At 43.4% G+C, this 21,747-nt stretch overlaps 4 protein-coding genes across 4 annotated transcripts in view; 2 read left to right on the forward strand and 2 right to left on the reverse strand.

Moving 5' to 3' along the window:
• The window catches only part of dlg1a (discs large MAGUK scaffold protein 1a), a 165,170-nt gene extending 164,301 nt beyond the window's left edge, over nt 1-869 (forward strand). Inside the window, 1 exon segment of the mRNA XM_080535992.1 lies at nt 1-869. This exon segment is cut by the window's left edge and continues 1,794 nt beyond it. The gene's annotated coding sequence lies outside the window, so the exon portion shown is untranslated.
• The window catches only part of cp (ceruloplasmin), a 423,180-nt gene that overhangs the window by 228,961 nt on the left and 172,472 nt on the right, over nt 1-21,747 (reverse strand). The window lies entirely within an intron of this gene.
• Nucleotides 5,667-16,162, forward strand: meltf (melanotransferrin). Its single transcript, XM_080535993.1, has 16 exons — nt 5,667-5,730; nt 6,559-6,713; nt 7,157-7,256; nt 8,259-8,444; nt 8,926-9,076; nt 9,490-9,557; nt 10,074-10,258; nt 10,798-10,960; nt 11,519-11,670; nt 11,909-12,005; nt 12,512-12,706; nt 12,955-13,108; nt 13,774-13,841; nt 14,523-14,710; nt 15,391-15,586; nt 16,055-16,162. The coding sequence occupies exons 1-16, from the start codon at nt 5,685-5,687 to the stop codon at nt 16,120-16,122; spliced, it is 2,172 nt and encodes a 723-aa protein (XP_080392119.1). The 5' UTR covers nt 5,667-5,684; the 3' UTR covers nt 16,123-16,162.
• Nucleotides 19,280-21,693, reverse strand: LOC308162337 (protein NCBP2AS2-like). Its single transcript, XM_080536495.1, has 2 exons — nt 21,659-21,693; nt 19,280-20,028 (listed from the first exon to the last, which is right to left on the reverse strand). The coding sequence occupies exon 2, from the start codon at nt 19,973-19,975 to the stop codon at nt 19,664-19,666; it is 312 nt and encodes a 103-aa protein (XP_080392621.1). The 5' UTR covers nt 19,976-20,028; nt 21,659-21,693; the 3' UTR covers nt 19,280-19,663.

Raw genomic sequence — 21,747 nt, forward strand, 5'->3', positions numbered from 1 at the left:
AGCCACAGTCCTGTCCTGGTACAGGCCCTGCTACAAGGACTTGAGGATGGGGTTGGGACAGGGCACAATGTTACCCCACCTCTGGACCCTGGTCTCCCACATGGAAGACATGAACGAACCTCCCAAGCTAACGACTTGGCTAACGCTTTTGGCGTGAGCGCTTCGTAGCTTGTGGAGCTAAGACACGTCTTTAGGTCTCAGGCAAGGTAGCTCATTAAGGGAGCCATGGTCTCTGAGCTAACCCTCCGCTACCGTAAGCGTGGAGTAGTGTGGTGTCTGGTTCAGGCTAGTGGTCTAGCGAAATAAGGAAGAAAAACAGTGGAAATGTAACTAAACCGTGGCAGCTAGTTCTCCTCTCCCCACCTCCATGTCCCAAAAGTCCCTGTGAGTTTTCTTTTTCATGTGATGATGTGCATGGGTTTATAAAATAAAAAAAAGCAATAGTCTTTATTATATAAAAACGAAAGAAAGAAAGGAAAGAAAGCAAATAAGTCTGTGTGTGTGTGTGCTCACCCAAGGATTGTGAAAATGTCATATCTTCTTCAAGCCTCCATATGAGTTTCGTCCAGACAGACAGACAGACAGACCGCTTGTTGACGCACCTGTGGCTCGTATCTGAAGGGAAAGGGTCTAGCAACGATGCGCTCCGAAGAGCAACGCCTTTAATTCTCCACTCGGGGGCGCCACACTCCCCCCCACTTTCATGTCTTCTACCACAGAGATGATTGTTTTCTATAAGACTGCTTCTCCTCCTCCTCCTTCTGATTCCTCCTCTTCTTACCCACCTACCCCTCTGCTTTCTATCTCACTTTTGGACTAGAGTCTGTAAAAACCTCCCTCTTTGCTTTCTGTTTCATTCCATTTGTCCTACAGAGGAGAACTGCCAATAAAACCAACCTTTTCTCATACACGGCGGCACTGTGCGAGTCTTCAATCAGCGACCCTCCCGTCCTCCCCTTTTCATGTTGAACAATGACTTAATGGGTCAAACCAAATACCTGTGTACAGTACTTTACACTGTGATGTTTTGTTTTGTATTAGGGTTACATTGACATGACATGTTTGACATTTAGCATGTCTGACACCTTTATCCAAAGCAACTTACAACCAAATAGATTTGAATAAGTAAGTGAATCATCTATATGATCTAATAAGGTTGGCAAATACAGAGAAAGGAACCTGAGTAGTGTATAAGGGGCACTATTCTTTCGCCAGATGGATATTAAATCTTGTGGTAGCCCTTATCTTCCAGTGATGCAAAATAGACACAAAACTTGGCACAGCAGTAGGTTAATGATCAACTATTATGAGGGGGTTCTTATTTATTTATAGGGTTCGGATTCCTACAGGTGGACGAATGAAGGTAAGGTTTCTCTATGAGGCTCTATTGCAGCACAGCATGTCTAATCAAGGGTTACGGTATTACTCCCCCACAATGGGTCTGCCTTAGTATTCTTTGAATTATGGTTCTTGAAAATAAGAAAATAAGCACACATTCCTGTTAACTCTTCTCATTTCACTATCAGAAACATGTGTATTGTTGTCTGCTTTAAAGTATCTTTGCCCCTTTGTGCTCATAAAGTTATGGCTTGGTTAAACACTAAATGGTGGTCTCTAATAGGGATTCAAGAAATGTTAAATGGTAAATGAGCTATATAGCGCCTTTTTTGCTGCTCCAAAGCGCTTTACAACAGCCTCTCATTCACACATTCACACACACATTCACACACCAATGGCGGCAAGCTGCCATGCAAGGCGCTGGCCTGCTCACTGGGAGCAATTTGGGGTTCAGTGTCTTGCCCAAGGACACTTCGACATGTGGCCAGCCGGGGCTCGAACCGCCGATCTGCCAACCTTGTGATCATTAGACAGCGACTCTACCTCCTGAGACACAGCCGCACAGCCACAAGAAAACACGGTGGGCTGTGGTGGTCTACTAGGGTTAGGGTTAGAGTTAACTTTCACCAAGTAGAAAGTTGCAGTGGCACGGCCACAGATATGAAGTGAATACTGTCTGCTGCGTGGGCATTCTTAATCAGTCCCAGCTTCAACATTGTTGCTTCTGAGACAATGTTCTGTTTGTTTCTGCGGTAACCCACACAGGTAAAAAAAAAAAACACTCAAGAAAAAGAAAAGCAGGAATCCTCTTCAGCTCAGCCCACAGGTGTTCACTGGGGTTTAGGTCAGGGGACTGAGAGGGCCATGGCAGAAGCTTGATGTTGTGTTCAGTGAACAATGTTTGTGTTGATTTGGACGTATGTACGACGACCCAGTTTTAGTTTCCTGGCAGAGGCAGACAGATTCAGATTTAACATTTCCTGGTATTTTTTTTTTTATTTATTGCCTCTCTTACCATCCTCCTCTCTGTGCGTGGGTCAAAATAAACGTGGGTCCTCTTCCACGCAAGTTTGTAACAGTTCCAGTTGTTTTGAACTTAACGGTAGATATGGGCATTTTCAGGTGAGGTAGCTATGTTTTTTATAGCCATGAAGCTCAACACATTTTTCCCTCATTTGTATTTGTGTGTTCTCTTATCTTTCCCATCTTGATGTTGGGAATATCGCCTCTGTGTCACCTCATATTTATACCCCAATTATCGTCTGTTATCAGCTGTTTTGGTTTCCGCTCGGCCCCTTAGTTCCAGTAAAGGGAAGTCGTAACGCTACAGCATACAATGAGATTCTAGAGAAGTGTACGCTTCCAACTTTGTGGCAACAGTTTGGGGGAAGGTCCTTTCCAGTTTCAGCATGACAATGCCCCCATACACAAAGTGAGGTCGATAATGACATGGTTTGCCGAGTTTGGTCTGGGAGAACTTGACTGGCCTGCACACAGAGCTCTGACCTCAACCCCATCCAACACCTTTGGGATGAATTGGAACGCCGACTGCGAGCCAGTCCTTCTCACCCCAACATCACTAACTGACCTCATTAATGCTCTTGTGGCTGAATGGGAGCAAATCCCCGCAACCATTATTCTAAAATCTAGTAGAAAGTTTTCCCAGAAGAGTGGAAGCTGTTATAGCAGCAAAGGTGGGACCAACTCCATATTAATGCCCGTGGTTTTGGAATGAGAAGTTCAACAAGCACATATGGGTGTGATGTTCGGGTGTCCCAATACTTTTGTCCATCTAGTTTATCTGAGGTGTCAGGGGTGCTTTACAGTTTACACTCATGAGACTATTCCATTGGTCTCATTGTATTAGAGAGATAAAGTGCAGAATAAATATTTGATTGTACAGTATTTGTCTTTTGACAAATTTGACTGCATTTCTTATGATACTCATGAAATACATTTAGAAATCTGTATTTTAATATTCCTATTTTCATATAACCACTACATTCTGCAGTCACTTCTGTTTATGGATTAAGAACATGTTTAGTTATGGAATAGATAGAGAGTATCTGATGTGTCTAGAACTTTCCCTGAGGGTGAACCTAATCAGCAAGAACTTTGCACACACACACAATCTCAGTGTGTCCTAATGATGTAAGCAGAATATGTTTCCAGTTATAAAAAGCTGTCAAGTTTCATAGTGTTATAAAGTACAGCTATCTCCCAGTATAATCAGGACAGCAATGCCAGGTAAGGATGTTTTTCTGATGGATCAGCGTCCTGAAGGTCATGGGGTACTGTAGGCCTGTAGTTATGCTGATTCTGATGACGTCATGTCACAATGGTCACACTAAGGAGTAAAGAATGGTAAATGGACTGCACTTACAGTATATAGCGCCTTTTTTGCTGCTCCAAAGCTGCTCCAAAGCTGCTCCAAAGAGCTTTACAACGGCCTCTCATTCACCCATTCACACACCAGCTGCCATGCAAGGCGCCGGCCCGCTCACTGGGAGCAATTTTGGGGTTCAGTGTCTTGCCCAAGGACACTTTGACATGTGGCCAGCCGGGGCTCGAACCGCCGATCTGCCAACCTTGTGATCATTAGACTGCGGCTCTACCATAAGGTCATGGGGTACTGTAGGCCTGTAGTTATGCTGATTCTGATGAGTCATGTCACAATGGTCACACTAAGGAGTCATGAATGGAGTGACATGTTACAAAAGTGACACTGAACTATGTTTTGTTATGTTTCCCTCTCTCTGCTGTGAAGTTCCTTCATCGGGCCTCAGTTGGACCCCACTTTGAGAAACACATCTTCACAAACACCATATGTGCTGTCGCTTCTTATGTTCTTTACCATATGAATGCACACATGGTATAGCGTATTCATGATCAAATTGATGATATACAACATGCATATGTAATGTAGCAAACCAAAATGTGTTTATGAAAACCAATGGCCTGCAATAGCCTGATGCCAGGCTACAATATAACAGCTTGGATCACAATAGTTCACTTCTTTTCTCTCGAGCGCTACATTTTACTTTGACAGCACTTACCCGTACTCCTTATCACACTTGTAAAAAGAAAAACCTTGACTTATGTGTGGCCTTTGTTAATGTAGTTACACTACAGTGGATCCGTTTCTGAGACCATGCTGAAATGAATGAATGAATCTTTTTATTTCGAACATGATTTAAAATAATAAAAGAACAAATAACTAATATGAAGAGTACAGGCCTATCAATGTTGGAAAGGGAGTAGGATGAAGCCTAAGCTTATCATGTCCTACCCCTATCCCTCACTCAAGTGAGAACAATTATACTTCAATTATATAATCCAGTTAATTAATTCCTAAATGTCAGTTTCAACAGTACTAATAAATAACTAATAAAGAACGGAAATGCAACTGTGCAACTACTGTAGCCAATACTGATAAGCCTTGAAAATGAAGAATGTCTATTGCGCTTATAAAGTTCTTATACAGTCACATATATTTCAACAAATCACCATCTTACAGTATATCGATAAGCTTAGCCTATTTGTGGTGATGAATTACTAGTCCTAATTGCTGGAGAAAAATGCAAACCAATTCATGTGTTTTTTAATACTTTATTATTTAGACTTTTATTATCTCGGGGAAAATAGTTATTTTATAACCAAACCTCCCTGCATGTCGTGAGCTTAGAATGATAAGGTTCTATCTCCGTTTAGGGTAGTTCAGAGATATTGAGCGTCAAAGTTTTTACATTCCATTATGTTTTGTGAGATGGAACCTTTGTATTTTATTAATTACTAACAAAATAAAAATCAACATTTTAAAAATAACACCACACAGGCATTAATAAACACCTAATGGATCAGATTATGTAAAAAAAACAAAAAACTCAATTTTGACCATAAATGGAGATAGAACCTTATAATTCTAACGTCAGGAAACCTCCCTGCCTGCGTGACCCTGGGTTGTTGGGACGGTGGAAAAGCACCGGTGGAGGTGGGGTCTTACCCGTCAATGCCTCCTGTGTCCAGGGCTTGGTCCTGCGCCAGGTGTGGGGGGCACTAGAGACGTGTCATCCTGGGTCAGGACCATGGGACCACTGGGTCTGAGAAGGAACGGTACAACTGTCCTGACTATTATGCATAGATCTGTGTTGTAAAGAAAAAAAGAAAAAATTATAATACTACATTTTCAAACACTAATAGACCTAACTTTGTTCACGCTCGCCGTTATGCGGAAAAACCGACTTGGACTTTGGACTTTGCAGCTATTAACAAAAGTCAGGCTGTTATAAATGCGCAGATCGCGGAGCGTTGGGACATATTTGGTATTTACGCACCAGGCTTCCATCATGGCCATGTGGGCTGTGTTCAGTGTGCTGCTGGCGCTACAAACTGGTGAGTTTTAACCCTTTATTCTGTTTAAAGATGATCTTTATTCTGTTTAAAGAAGATAAGGACAGTCCAAGTCTCTGATTGCTTATTTAGAACAAAGCTCACCCACTGTAGGATACATTTACACTCATTAGGCCAACACAAAACACACAATCTCAATTGATTTTTCATAAGGAATCCTTTTGGATGTTGTCATTAAGGGGTGGCTACATATTTTGGTCCACTACATTGTTTTCTGTTTTGTCTGTCCGATCATTCCCTTGTAAAGCAATCCTTGGGCTTTTTGAAAGGCGCTATATAAATTAAAGTTATTATTATTATTATTAGAAAATGCTTGTCTATTATTGAAATAATCTCAGTCTGTTCAGTCCTAATAGTTTTAGAGGGACTAAAACTCTCTCTCTGTCTCTGTCTCTCTTTGTCTCTCTCTCTTTGTCTCTGTCTCTCTCTTTGTCTCTCTCTCTGTGTCTCTCTCTCTGTCTCTCTCTCTCTGTCTCTCTCTCTTTGTCTCTGTCTCTCTCTGTGTCTCTCTCTCTCTGTCTCTCTCTCTCTCTCTCTCCTTGTCTCTCTCTCTCTCCTTGTCTCTCTCTCTCTCTCTCTCTCTCTGTCTCTCTCTCTCTCTCTCTCTCTCTCTCTCTCTCTCTCTCTCTCTCTCTCTCTCTCTCTCTCTCTCTCTCTCTCCTCTCTCTCTCTCTCTCTCTCTCTCTCTCTCTCTCTCTCTCTCTCTCTCTCTCTGGTCCAGTACATTTTCATGCGCTCCAGTTTCGTAATGAGCAACCATTAGACCTGCAATAACAAGTCAGTAATGTAAGTATGTGTTTCTCCATGTAGTTTCTGCCCAGAGCACTATAAGGTGGTGCGCCATCTCACCCGAGGAACTGACCAAATGTACCAGCATGGCCGCGGCCTTCAGCGCTGTCTCCGTGCGCCCGACGATCAAGTGCGTCAGCAGCGCAACTGTGGAGGGATGCGCCGAGATGATCACGGTGGGTTGGGTTGGATTATGGATCATTGAATCAAACTGTACCTGTTACCTGACTGTACAAACTGCTACCTGTTACCTGTACTGTACAAACTGCTACCTGTTACCTGACTGTACAAACTGCTACCTGTTACCTGTACTGTACAAACTGCTACCTGTTACCTGTACTGTACAAACTGCTACCTGTTACCTGTACTGTACAAACTGCTACCTGTTACCTGACTGTACAAACTGCTACCTGTTACCTGACTGTACAAACTGCTACCTGTTACCTGTACTGTACAAACTGCTACCTGCATTCTCATTTTTGCGTAAAACACTTAACTTAATGTTAGAATCAACATCAACATACCTTTGTGAGGTGACCCAATGTTTTGCAATGTGGTCTGCCACAAGAACAGTCATGATGACCATACAACATGACCATAACGTTCCTTTATTTTGCAGAAAAATCAAGCAGATGCCTTTTCAATGAGTGCTAAGAACATCCACCTGCTTGGAAAACAACATTCCTTCAAAGTGGCAGCAGGAGAAACTAACTCAGAAAGTAATGTCCACACGTGGGACACAGGGACTGGGGGGGTCTCTCTCTACACACACACACACACACACACACGCACACGCACACGCACGCACGCACACACGCACGCGCACACGCACACACACACACACACACACACACACACACACAACTCCATTTCCATACTGGTCACCTAAACGTAGCTCTTACGGCTGGCTAACATCTTTACTCTGTATTTATGGCACTCTTGTGCAAACCTTACCTTTGAACCTGGAGAGAGGGAAGCTTAGTAATAATTGTTAAATTATACTATATAACTACTAATAATCACAAATCTTAATCAAGATTATTCATGTTGACGATCACCAATGAAGCAACGTATCTGTATATGATCGTTCTTATTTAACATTTCAAGAATACTAATAATCTACATGTGTGCAGTTATCTCGAAGGAGATTGCTCAGTGTCATTGATTTACTTAAATGACAAAGTCACGTCCCTGACTCGGCTGTATGTGGACAGCAACATAAAGGGGGGAAGTTAGCCGATCGTAGGTCACCAGTGACACAACTATATGGCCAAGCCAGGAAGGACAGCAGAGCACTTTAACCACAAATCGTGACGTTAGAATTATAAGGTTCTATCTCCATGTTTGTCAAAATGTAGTTTTTTTTACATAATCTGATCCATTAGGTGTTTATTAATGCCTGTGTGGTGTTATTTTTAAAATGTTGAAATCTTTGAGTTAGTAATTCATAAAATACAAAGGTTCCATCTCACAAAACATAATGGAATGTAAAAACTTTGACGCTCAATATCTCTGAACTACCCTAAACGGAGATAGAACCTTATCATTCTAAACGGAGATAGAACCTTATCATTCTAAGCTCACGAAATGCTACCTAAACCCCAAACCATACTGTGGTATTCCTGACTGGAAGTATCACCACATGTGTCTGTTCTAAGTTCTAACCTGTCTAGTGTCTACTGACCCCTGACCCCTGACCTGTGACCTCTGACCCCCCACAGGAGAGGGCACCACCTACTACGCCGTTGCCGTGGTGAAGAGGTCCAATCCTGGCATCAACATCAACACGTTGAAGGGCAGGAAGACGTGCCACACGGGCAAGGGTCGCACGGCCGGCTGGCACATGCCCCTGGGCTACCTGATCGACAACGGCAAGATGTCCGTCATGGGATGCAACATCCCACAGGGTAGGACATGATATACTGTCTGTCTGTCTGTCTCTGTCTGCCTGTCTGTCTGTCTGTCTGTCTGTCTCTGTCTGTCTCTCTAATTTAATTTTAATTTTGCCATTTAGCAGACGCTTTTATCCAAAGCGACTTACAATTACGAATTACTCTCTCTCTCTCTCTCTCTCTCTCTCTCTCTCTCTCTCTCTCTCTCTCTCTCTCTCTCTCTCTCTCTCTCTCTGACCCCTGACTCCTGCCCAAAGCATTAAATGTGTGTGTGTGTGTGTGTGTGTGTGTGTGTGTGTGTGTGTGTGTGAGAGTGTGAGTGTGAGTGTGAGTGTGTCGGTGTCGATGTCTGTGTGTTCACAAAAGGAAACGTTTGAATTGAGGATCAAACCTAGATGTGTGAGATATATTCGGTTCCTCTTGATGTAGGAAGTGCTTGTCTATTATTGACATAATCTCAGTCTGTTCATAGTCCTCATAGTGTGTTGTTCCCCAGGAGTGGCAGACTTCTTCAACGCCAGCTGTATTCCCGGGGCTCAGGCGGACCCCCCCTCCCTGTGTCAGCTGTGTGTGGGGAACGGGGCAGGGCAGTATGTGTGTGACTGGAACGACAACGAGAGATACTACGCTTACAACGGAGCCTTCAGGTAACACATGAACACAACCCTCATGTCTGCTATGTGTTCAGTACTACGGTTATTGTTGTTATATGTTATAATAATAATAATAATAATGGGTCGTATTTATAAATCACATTTCTTGAACCCAACATGGCTGTAATCATAATAATAATAATAATAATAATAATAATAATAATAATAGCAGCAAAAAAAGTTGTCTTTTGTTGTTTTTATTGTCCGCATTGCGCGCATTGAGTGAGCTCAACATTTTTTGTTTTGCTCTCTCTCTGTCTCTCTCTGTCTGTCTCTCTCTCTCTCTCTGTCTCCCTGTCTGTCTGTCTCTCTCTCTCTGTCTCTCTCTCTCTCTGTCTGTCTTTCTCTCTGTCTGTCTGTCTGTCTCTCTCTCTCTCTCTCTCTCTCTCTCTCTCTCTCTCTCTCAGGTGTTTGGCTGAAGATGCAGGAGAGGTCTCTTTCATCAAGCACACCACTGTTGGGGAGAACACTGACGGTAGGAGAATAACCTGATCTAGGATCAGCATAACCTCCCCAGATCCTCACCTAAGACACTAGAGGGAAAACTGCACCCCCCATAAATAACTGACCCAAGATCAGTGGTACACCTTATAATTAAGCAACATCACATGAGAGGGAGTGCTGTTATACTGAATATCAGCTGATATTCAGTATAACAGCACGACCTCGAGTGTGATATTGCTTTTATACAACAGTTCTGCAGCGCAATTTATTAGTTAACAGTAATAAGTGACAATCATTTATTTTGGCTCCGTCAACAAAAGATAGTTCCGCAACTGGACTGTTGCCTAGCAACCTGAACACAAACATCTGCAGGCTAGCTACTTTGTATTAACGGTCATTTCGGAGTGATGCATATAGTTAAAAGTCCCAGTGCTGTTATACTGTATATCGGCACTCATGGAATGCCTCTTGTCCAATCAAATTACTCGGTCGGAACTAACTGTTGTATAGAACAGTCTAACCCCTAGTCTGGCCTACTGTGTTGTAGGTAAAGGAGAGGCGTGGGCCAATGGGCTGCTGTCTGCAGACTATGAGCTGGTGTGCAGAGACGGCACGCGGGCGCCGGTGTCAGAGTACCGCAGGTGCCATCTGGTCAGAGTGCCGGCGCGCGGCATCGTGGTGCATCCTAACATCGACACTGATACGGTCTACAACATGCTACAACAAGGACTGGTGGGTATAGTAGATTGATTTTGTTTTATAGTTTATTTCAGCATCATTGCACATAATGCATTATGTTACGGAACATGTGGGAATACGGTACATGTGGGAAAACTAGGGTTAGGGTTAGGTGCTACGTCGACTTGGTACATGCTGGCATGTCTAACCCTAACCCTAATACTAACCCTAACCCTAAGTCTAACCCTAACCCTAACTGTAGCACCCTAGCACCTAACCCTAACCCTAGTTTTCCCACATGTACCGTAACATATACATATACAAATGCTGTTTATTTATTTTTTTAATTTTATTTTTTTTAATTGAAAGAATACATTTTCTAAAGCATGGAAAACACAGAGAATATGGACAGTACGGTAAAAGATAGTAGATAATAGTACTATAGATTACAGTAATTTTTTACTGACTAATAAAAATGACATCACAGCTATCTGTTGTATTGGTCTATTGCGGGTAGAACACTAACTTGATATTGTCTCTCTGAGTTCTGCTCCAACATTCTGAGCCCTGCTCTTGTGTTCGTTCTCCTCTAGGTGAAATCCAGCTTCCCTGTGTTCCAATCAAACCCATCGGGCTCCAGCTATCTGTTCAGTGATTCGTCAGTAGACTTCCTGAAGGCGGAGTATGAGGACCCCAACCTGTGGCTGGGAGAAGCGTACCAGGGCGCCCTCAACGCCATGGACTGTACTCCGGAGGGTGAGCTCTGCTCTCTCTACATCTCTCTCTCCTTTCTCTAATCCTTTCTGACTTCACTTAACTCTCTCAGTTCTTCTAACTCTCTACCAATTTAACTATATAATATCTCTGTTTATACAACAGTTAGTTCCAACCAAGTAATTTGAGTTACCATGAGTGCTGATATACAGTATAACAGCACTGGGACTTTTAACTATATGTATCACTCCGCCTCACAGATGTTCTACTAAATGACCGTTAATTAGACTACATGTTTGTGTTCAGGTTACTAGGCAACAGTCCATTTGAAGTTCAGTTGCAGAACAATTTTTTGTTTATTTTTATGATTAAAAACAAACAAATCATAATCTGTTGTCGCTTATTACTGTTAACTAATAAATGGCGCTGTAGAACTGTTGTATAAAAGCAATATTACACTCGAGGTCGTGCTGTTATACTGAATATCACTCGGCCTGCGGCCTCGTACCTACGACCCAATCACAGCTGTGCTGATATTCAGTATAACAGCACGACCTCTCGTGTGATATTGCTTAAATAATCCTACCTGTGGTTGCTTAGAAATCCCCAAGGACCTGCGTTGGTGTGTGGTGTCCGACGGTGAGCAGAAGAAGTGTGCAGACATGGCTGTCGCCTTCAATAGTAAATCACTGACCCCCACCATCAAGTGTGTGTTTGGATCCTCGCTAGAAGACTGCATGAAGAAGATCAAGGTGAGGAGACCTAACAACCGTATCTAACCCCAACCCTGACCCTTTACTGAGCAGGTTAACAACCGTATCTAACCTTTACTGAGCCAGCTAGTTATCTAACCTTTACTGAGCCAGGCTAGTTATGGAAAACAACCTTATTTATCCAGGTTAGTCTCGTTGAGAATAAAGATCTAATGCACTGTCCTGTCTGTCCTGTCTGTCCTGTCTGTCCTGTCTGTCCTGTCTGTCCTGTGTGTAGAACAAAGAGGCTGATGCCATCACCCTGGACGGAGGCGACATCTACACAGCAGGGAAGGACTATGGCTTGGTGCCTGCAGCTGGAGAGAGCTACACAGGTACACTTCCATTTCATTCAACACTTATTCCAGGAAGTCCCATCAAGGCCTTTTGCAAGAGACCTGGTCACAGAGACCTGGTCACCTGGTCACACATACAGGTTTGATCTGCCACATACAAATGGATCTGCCACTGGCCCTCTCACCTGGGTCATGTTTGCATACTCACGGCCACACACACTCACTCATTCTAATGGACTGCACTTACTGTATATAGCGCCTTTATCCAAAGCGCTTTACAACGGCCTCTCATTCACCCATTCACACACACATTCACACACCAATGGCGAGGTAGGCAAGCTACCATGCAAGGCGCCGGCCGGCCCGCTCACTGGGAGCAATTTGGGGTTCAGTGTCTTGCCCAAGGACACTTCGACATGTGGCCAACCGGGGCTCGGACCGCTGATCTGCCGAACTTGCGATCATTAGACGCCGGCTATACCTCCTGTGCCACAGCCGCCCCAACTCTCTCTCTCTCTCTCCCCCCCCCCCCCCCCCCCTCTCAGGGGACCATGATGGCAGTAACTACTATGCCGTGGCGGTGGTGAAGAAGACCAACACGGCCATCCAGAGCCTGGAGGACCTGAGAGGGAAGAAGTCGTGTCACACGGGGTACGGACGCACGGCCGGCTGGAACGTCCCCATGGGGGTCCTCATCGACAAGGCCCTGATCACACCCCAGGAGTGCGAGATACCACAGGGTAATACTGTGTGTGTGTGTGGGGGTGGGGGGGGAGGGGTGTGTGTCTTGGTGTGTCTTGGTGTGTGTGTGTTTGTGTGTGTGTGTGTGTGTGTGTGAGTGAGTGTGTCTTGGTGTGTGTCTTGGTGTGTGTGTGTATGTCTGTCTTGGTGTTTGTGTGCTTGCCTGTGTGCCTGTGTCTCTGTGTGTGTGTGTGTTGATCCTCCCTGTGTCTGACTCTTCCTCTCCCCTCCTCCTCCTCTTCATCAGCGGCGGCAGAGTTCTTCCCCAGCAGCTGTGTTCCCGGGGCCAACCAGGCCGGGTTCCCTGCCAGCCTGTGTGCCCTGTGCGTCGGGGACGTCACTGGCAGCAACAAGTGTGACAAGGGCAAGGACCTCTATGACGGATACAACGGAGCCTTCAGGTACAGGAGACTACAACTCCCAGAAAAGCCTCCTCTTACAGGGGTTTGTTTCTAGGGGTGCGTTGGTAAAATACACCCGTTAGGGGGTGCTCTCTGGCGCTCTCGGGACGTATTTACGAACGCACCCCCCCCCTGCGCCACAGGAAGAAAGAGGTCCGTTGGATGCGACACATTTGAATTGATGTTTTAACAGGGGTGCAAACTTGTCACCTTTTAGCCGTTTTAGCAGTTTTTTTTACCTCAAAATAGGTCAACAATTTTCACAAATGTTCTTTGTTTTCAGGCACAGAAAAAAAATGTGTCACCTTTTTGGGCCATCACCAGTTTACATCCCTGGTTTAGTCAGTCAGAGGGGAACAAAAGCAAAGCAATCAAAGGTAGAGGGAGATGTGGCCTGGGGTGGTCCAGTGGTCTAGCACCGCGGTCTACAGTGCACACATATGCCCATGTCGGCATGAGTTCGAATCCGGCCCATGCCCTGCTGACATGCCCTCCCTCCCTTCTTTTCCTTACTTTCCTGTCTGTCTTCACTGTATCTGTCCAATAAAATGAAAAATATGAGTGGGACTGCCCCACTCAGAAAAATAACATAAAAAAAAAAGAGGTAGAGGAAGAAACGCCACGTCATGATGGACTCTGGTACTTTATCTGTCCCTGTCTGACAGGTGTCTGGCTGCCGGAGCAGGAGAGGTGGCGTTCGTCAAACACACCACCGTCCCCGATAACACTGACGGTAAGACAGGGCCTACGTGGTGTGGTGGTGTGTACGTGCCTGTGCACTGTCTGTCCTTCACAGTGAACCCATTAACCCAGCCATAAACCCTGGGCTATAGATGATTGTAAATGTTTCCCAGTCATTATCGCTTGCTGACACAAGACTCTCTCTGGCTGAGCCTACGTGGATAACCATGACCTTACAGGATCTCTTTCTTTCTTTTTTTCCCCCTCTATCTCTTTCTATCGTCTCTTGTCTCGGCGTCTTAGGTAACTTCTATTCAGTGTAAACTCTTTCTAACTGCAGTGGTGTAGTCTAGTTTTTTCTAGTGGGTATATTGTGATTTTTCCCTCCCAGCCTCATAGCGTTCATTTCGGAACGCCATAACAATAAATCTGCGCTCCCTGTCTAACGTTATATATATAACATTACGTTATATATACTAACATTATGTTATAAGGCTGATCTGTGCATGATAGTGCTGCATTTTGACATATTTCATGTCGCATTTCCCCCCGTTGATGGTATATGACGCTATAGTCAGTCACAATGGTCCACAATGGCGTGCGTGCATGGGTGTTTGAGTGCTAGCCAGGTAACTCCATGTACTGTATCTTCTTTTTCCCTCCAGTTTTACAGGTAACTGTTTAATGGATGAAGCTCACCTGGCAACTCTCTCTCTCTCTCTCTGTGTGTCAGGTAACTCAATGGAGCAGTGGGCGATCAACCTGCTGTCTAAGGACTACCAGCTGCTCTGCCCTCAGGGGTCAAAGGTGAACGTGGACCAGTACGCCCACTGTAACCTCGCCCGCGTCCCCTCCCACGCTGTAATGGTACGACCCGACACCAACGTCCACGCTGTCTACGGCCTGCTGGACCATGCTCAGGTAAGACCGTACCATTCAGTATTAACACCTACGTAGGAGGCACACAGCGTACTGGTGTCTAACTCTTCCTCAATTCATTCTCAATTCAATAGTCATTTGAGTGTACATGTACAGTGCTATACAGTTGATTGAGTGATCATTTCAGTATCTCAAAGCAGTGGTATACTCCAACCCCCTAACCCAATTGTTAACATTGTTAATCAGGGTTCCCGTGCTGGTCTTAAAAAAGCCTTAAAGTCTAAAATCCAGCAATCCAATTCATAAGGCCTAAAAAGGTCCCAAATTTCAGGTATTCGGTGTAAAAGTGAGGTGCTAGGTCTTAAAAATGAGATCCTGCAAGGAAATCAGTCCGACCACGTCTATTTACCCGAAATTAATCAAGCTGGAACCCCAAAAATGCCAATTCGCTTTCTTTTGTCTGTATGGCAGTGAAATCCCTAATTTCATCACCTTGAGGATGACAAAAAGCTATCATATGGTGTCGCGAATAGGTAAAAAATGATATCCAAAGAGGTCTAAAAAAGGTCTAAAAAGGTCTTAAATTGGACTTGTTGAAACTTGTAGGAACCCTGTTAATGTATGTTTTATTTTGTGAATAGAATAAACCTCTAAAACTACCTCAGTTCAAGCTAGTCAGACAGTGTTTATACAGTCGATTATTCCTTTGTGTTTCCCTCCAGGCCTACTTCAAAGGAGACACTGGTACCAATTTCAAGATGTTTGACTCGGCCAGTTACTCGGGGTCAGACCTGATCTTCAAAGACTCCACCGTCAGCCTGATCGCCGTGGCGGAGAAGAAGGATTACCAAGAGTGGCTGGGCCAGGAGTACATGCACTCTCTCACCAGCATGGAGTGCAAATCCTCCTCTAGCACAGGTAAGGCGCACACACGCACACACACACACACACGCACACACACACACACACACACACACACACGCACACATTCAGACCAAATTGAGTATTTAATATTCGTGAGCTTAGAATGATAAGGTTCTATCTCCGTTTAGAATGATAAGGTTCTATCTCCGTTTAGAATGAGAAGGTTCTATCTCTGTTTAGGGTAGTTCAGAGATATTGAGCGTCAAAGTTTTTACATTCCATTATGTTTTGTGAGATGGAACCTTTGTATTTTATTAATTACTAACTCAAAAATGTCAACATTTAAAAAAATAACACCACACAGGCATTAATAAACATTGAGGTTTTTTTACAGATTATGTAAAAAACTCAATTTTGACAAAAATGGAGATAGAACCTTATAATTCTAACGTCACGTATTGTTACAGAAATTATGTGCAGACAGGTTGACTGATACTGTGTGTGTTTGTCTGTTTCCTGCAGTGGTGTCCTCTGCCTTCCTGCTGCTAGTGGCCCTGCTCAGCTCTGTGTTCCCCTCCATCTGGGGGTAGACCAGGTCTTGTCCCAGTACCCCCTGTCCCAACCCCAGCCCCAACTGAAGACCTACCTCCTATCCCAGCCTTAGCCCCAAAACCCAGCCCAAACCTTCAATTGAGTCCTACCCACAACTCCAGTCCCAGCCCTGTACCACAGCCCCAACCTTTAGTCCTCAACCCTCATCTAGCTGGAACCCCTTCCCCAACCCTATTTCCAGTTCTAGTCCTCAGTCCCAATACTTACAATACCTCAACACTAACGTCAACTTCCAACCACAGAACTAGTTCCTAGACCCACTCCTTGAGGAGAGTTTTCCCTCTCCATCTCTCCTCTCTTCTCCTACCAAAGCCCCAGTAATAACCCAGGTATAAACTGTAGATTACAGTAGCGCTAACGCTCTTTCTTTTTTTCTTTCTTCGCTTTTCTAAATCAGGTCTGAAGGCTTCTGACTAGATTTGCTTTGCACTAATGATGTCGATGTTGCACTAATGATGTTTGAATTACAGTAGCTAACCTGAGGAGAATAATAACATGTTGAAAATAGCTTTTGAATTGGGTTTTAATCGACGGTCAAGGTTGAGTCACGAAACCCAGGACAAGTGCTTATTGGACCAGTCTCTTATTAAGAACCAGAGGATGATTTTCCATTGGTTGAACCAAAGAAGATGAACTCATTGAGAAGCAGAGGGGATGACGACTTCACTGCTACTATATTCTGTTTATTGAGGGTATCTGCCATATCAGTGCGTATGCTTTTGCCTGTTACATACTTTTACAAATCAGTGTTTCTTTTGTCTCTCTGGAGGTTTTGATATGCTCATGCTGCCTTGTGAGTACTTACTTATAGTCACATGTCTGTCTGGGAACATGCTGGGCCTTGCACATTATTGACCTACTGTATAAGCAGGGGTGCACATAACTGGTGCGCCAGTGCGCATGCGTCGCCAAAATGCATGCTGCGCGGCAGATCAGCCGCATGAGGGCGCTTTTGCGCACCCCCCCCAAAAAAAAAAAAATTTGATCACAAAAAATATATCCTCTACCACGGTTGAAATTGAGGACAGTGATAATTTACAGCAGTCAAGAGAGCAGTGACGATGACGATTAAGCTTGTAGCATAAATAAATGCTTAGGCTGTAACTTTTTGTTGAAAAGTTGATTTCAGTGTTTACAGAACAGAGCAGTGCTTAAAGAGATGTCAGTTGATTTCATTGTGTTTAAAGGAGTCTGACAGACTTTCATGCTTAAAGAGCAGTCGTTTGATTTTGCATTTGTTTATTTTGTTTTGCACACAATCATTTGTTCGTTCATCTTTATTTATGAATAAATGTCGTTTTGCTAATATAAGTTATCCATGTATCCCTTTTTCATCCATCCTGTGGGACGGGTCGTGACTCGCGAGCTCGGGGAGCACCAAACATCATCCCTAGGTGCTCCTCTGAGCACTGGCCCCAAAAAGTTATGTGCACCCCTGTGTATAAGCTAATGCCATATCAGTGAATATGCATGTTTATGTTTGTGTTGTGAAATGTGTCGATGCGTGTCCAAGGGCTGTTTTCTTCTTGTGTTCTCCCCAAATACTAGAAAGAAATACTAGAAAAATACCTCCTTAATCTCTGCACTTACAAAGTCTCTCTCAAACTCTTCCAGGCTCTTAATCAAATTGTGGATTGGAAATGTGGCTAATTATAGCCTAATGATAAACACGCTGGATGTTGGAACCTGCTTGCAGCGGATATGCACTTGTATTGGTGAGAAATTCCACTCGTTTTGGGGAGAAAACATTGAACAAGCCATCCGTTTCCATTTGAAGCTGAATGTACTTTAATTTAATTGTTGTTAATGACATGAGGTCAGAATTGTATTACGTTGATATAGTCATATCAATTCAATCAATCCCATCATAACACACTATTTCATTTCAATGTTGAAATAATGAAAAGAATACGATCTGGTATTTTACACCATTAGACCATCCCATGTCTGATCAAGTGCCTCTGATGACTCCTGTATTGCCACACTGTAATAATGCATGCGATTTTGTGTTCCTACTTAATTTGATATACTGTATATTTCAATGAGATTTATTTTTATATGAAGTTCAGGTGCCATATCAGTGTATATGTACTGACTCATTTCTGTCAGAAACCTTAATGCGTGCCTTCAGTCCGAGCTATTTCTTTAATGAAATGATAAAGCATGTGACAGTGACTACATTTGAGTTGCCAGGCCAGTGCGTCTGCAGAGGTATAGTTACATGGTTCTTGAAGAACTCTCTGCTATTCTTAATAAAAAAATGAGCATATGAAAGCTTGAAGTCTGGTTGTGGAATATGACAGTAATTAGGTTGTGAATGAGACTGCGGGGCGGCTGTGGCGCAGGAGGTAGAGTCGCCGTCTAATGATCGCAAGGTCGGCAGATCGGCGGTTCGAGCCCCGACTGGCCACATGTCGAAGTGTCTTTGGGCAAGACACTGAACCCCAAATTGCTCCCAGTGAGCGGGCCGGCGCCTTGCATGGCAGCTTGCCACCATTGTTGGTGTGTGAATGGGTGAATGAGAGGCCGTTGTAAAGCGCTTTGGAATAAGGCGCTATATGTCTGTCCATTAGATAGCTGTCAGTCTGCTGAACTCAAAACCCTGGCGGTAGCCTTGCTTGCCCCTCTCCACCCCTTTAATTCGCATGAGAGTGTCAAGCTTGTATGTACTACTACTTGTACGTCGACATACATCATAAATACATAAACCATTAATTAGTTAATCTTCCATGGTTAACCTACATGGTCTTGCGGTGTCAGAAGAAAATGGCGGTACATTCTTGGAAGAATTGGCGAGTATCTCTACCCACGAATATGCGTATTTTAGTCTAAAGTCTAGCAGTACTACTGCAGTTTGAAGGTAGGCCTACATTCTTGTATTTTAAAATGTAATACGTCTCGGGTCACTCAAGGTTCAGAACTAAAAGAGAGATATCTTTATACTTAAGAAAAAGTCGAAATGTGAAGTTTAAAGTTCAGTTTGAATATGTATTGCCTTGATCCATTTCTCGTCTAATAACACCAACCCTCATACGCTCATCCGCTGAGTGACAGGTGATGAGTGACACAGCTTTTACACAATTCACGAGGCCTAGACAGATTGCCATTTATATTTATTTACTTATTGAGATTCATTTAAGAGAGTATATGTGAATTAATGTCTCCGCAAACACAAGTCTACAGGATAGGTGAACACACACACCAAGGTTTGGCCAACAGTTCTACAGGACTAATCTCCAGAGAACTCCACTCATGTGCCATTAGACGGGCTGTATGACAGCCAACAAGGATCATCAATGCAGTCCGCTCTGCATCTCAAGTCGGGTAGAGATGGGTGCAACATTTCATCACAGAAACATTCCTGAAGAGAGACTTCTGTGTTGACAGTGACAGTGTCCAACATGCAGTCATTTCTTAATGATCACATCCCTGTATTAATCCATATTTCAAGTCACAGTGAGACTTCAGATACGAGTCACTGTCTTCTTTAGATATATCTCACGGTGATGTGCTTCTTCTTCATTTCTTGATCTGTCTCGCACCGTCTTTGAAGCCTTCCTTCACCTCCTTGACTAGAGTCTCTCTCACTCTCCTGAACCGTGAGCCGATGTCGCCCATGTTTCTGGGTATCCTGCCGTTCGCCTCCTCCCTGACTTGGCGCACCGTGTCAGACTTCAGCATGTTGGCCTGGGCGTCCCTCCCGGCGATCTGCGCTTTGGTGATGAAGAACGCTGTGATCTGCGCGGCGCGTCTGATCGGACGCGACTCAGCCAATTTCTCTATTACCCGAGGGTTGTTCAGTAGAGCAAACAGCATCCGAATGATGGCCATGTTTGTACAGTATAGCAATTACTCACTGAGGGATAAATGTGGCCCTTTTCCACCTGTAACGACACATAAGTCAAGGTTAGTTCAAAGATCAATTTCCCGACGTATCAACAACACTGCGTGATCTTAGAATGATAAGGTTCTATCTCCGTTTCGGGTAGTTCAGAGATATTGAGCGTCAAAGTTTTTACATTCCATTATTACATTTACATTTACATTTTTGGCATTTAGCAGACGCCTTATTCCAAAGCGACTTCAATACATTTGAATACTAAGCATGTGAATCAGCAATCCACCATTCGTTGCAGGAAGAGTAATCTAGCTCGGGCCCGGGGCCATTGATAGAAGGAAAACCCTTCTCCCTATCACCTTCTTCTAAAACTTTTATTTATTTATTTATTTTACTGGAGAAACTGAGAAACAGTACAAGGGGGGCAATAGAAGTTCTTAGGGACACAGTAGAGGGGAAAGCGGGTGTCTTTAGGAGACGTAGTGGTGAGGGGCAGAAGATGTCTCAGGAGGAGCAGTTAAGGTGTAACCTGAAGAGACGGAGGTCTTCGGTCTACGACGGAAGATGGGTAGTGACTCTGCCGTTCTGACAGCCGTGGGGAGCTCATTCCACCAGCGGGGAGCCAGTGTTGTGAAGAGACGTTATTATGTTTTGTGAGATGGAACCTTTGTATTTTATTAATCACTAACTCAAAAAATGTCAACATTTTTAAAATAACACCACACAGGCATTAATAAACACCTAATGGATCAGATTATGTAAAAAACTCAATTTTGACAAAAATGGAGATAGAACCTTATAATTCTAACGACACATACAGTACAGGCCAAAAGTTTGGACACACCTTCTCATTCAATGCGTTTCCTTTATTTTCATGACTATTTGGTACATTGTAGATTCTCACTGAAGGCATCAAAACTATGAATGAACACATAAACTCCTAAATTTCGTTGTTTGGTACCTGTACTGTAGCAATGACAAATAAAGTCCATTCATTCATTCATTCATTCATTCCATAGGAATTATGTATTTAACAATCAAGTGTGAAATAACTCTAAATATGTCTTATATTTTAGATTCCTCAAAGTAGCCACCCTTTGTTGTTAATAAAATATATAATAATAATATTAAATATAATATGTGTTTATAATATAATATTATTATTATATATTTTATTAACAACAACATTTTTTTATTTTATTAACAACAACAAAGCAAAGGGTGGCTACTTTGAGGAATCTAAAATATAAGACATATTTAGAGTTATTTCACATTTTTTTGTTAAGTACATCATTCCACATGTGTTCATTCATAGTTTTGATGCCTTCAGTGAGAATCTACAATGTACCAAATAGTCATGAAAATAAAGGAAACGCATTGAATGAGAAGGTGTGTCCAAACTTTTGGCCTGTACTGTATATTAAGGTTAGTTCAGAGATCAATTTCCGACGTATATCAACAACACTGGCCTTCTCTAGCCCGCTAGCAAGCTGCTAGCTCTATGAGCTAAACCATCTCTGTCTCTGTAGCTTAGTAACCCAACCTAACGTAACCACGTTATATTCGCTGCTCTGACTTGATATGAACATATACACATCCTTCATATATGGCAAGACAGACAGACAGACACTCTGTGACTATGATAAAGGATAAAGGTTACATTTTAACTTACTTACTTCAATGAGTTGACAGGTGACCGCTGGTCTTGAGGTGTCATAACAACACAGCGTTGTTTGGTTCCGCGCGGAGCATGTTTCCACACGGT

Source organism: Nansenia antarctica, assembly GCF_963989245.1.
Source record: "Nansenia antarctica genome assembly, chromosome: 7".
Lineage (NCBI taxonomy): Eukaryota > Metazoa > Chordata > Actinopteri > Argentiniformes > Microstomatidae > Nansenia > Nansenia antarctica.

Excerpts from the sequence above, each read along its gene's own strand:
- meltf (XM_080535993.1), top strand. The coding sequence starts at position 5,685 with ATGGCCATGTGGGCTGTGTTCAGTGTGCTGCTGGCGCTACAAACTG. Across the intron at positions 10,961-11,518 it reads CATGGACTGTACTCCGGAGG|AAATCCCCAAGGACCTGCGT; the intron begins GTGAGCTCTGCT and ends GTGGTTGCTTAG. Across the intron at positions 13,842-14,522 it reads CGTCCCCGATAACACTGACG|GTAACTCAATGGAGCAGTGG; the intron begins GTAAGACAGGGC and ends TCTGTGTGTCAG.
- LOC308162337 (XM_080536495.1), bottom strand. The coding sequence starts at position 19,975 with ATGGCCATCATTCGGATGCTGTTTGCTCTACTGAACAACCCTCGGGTA.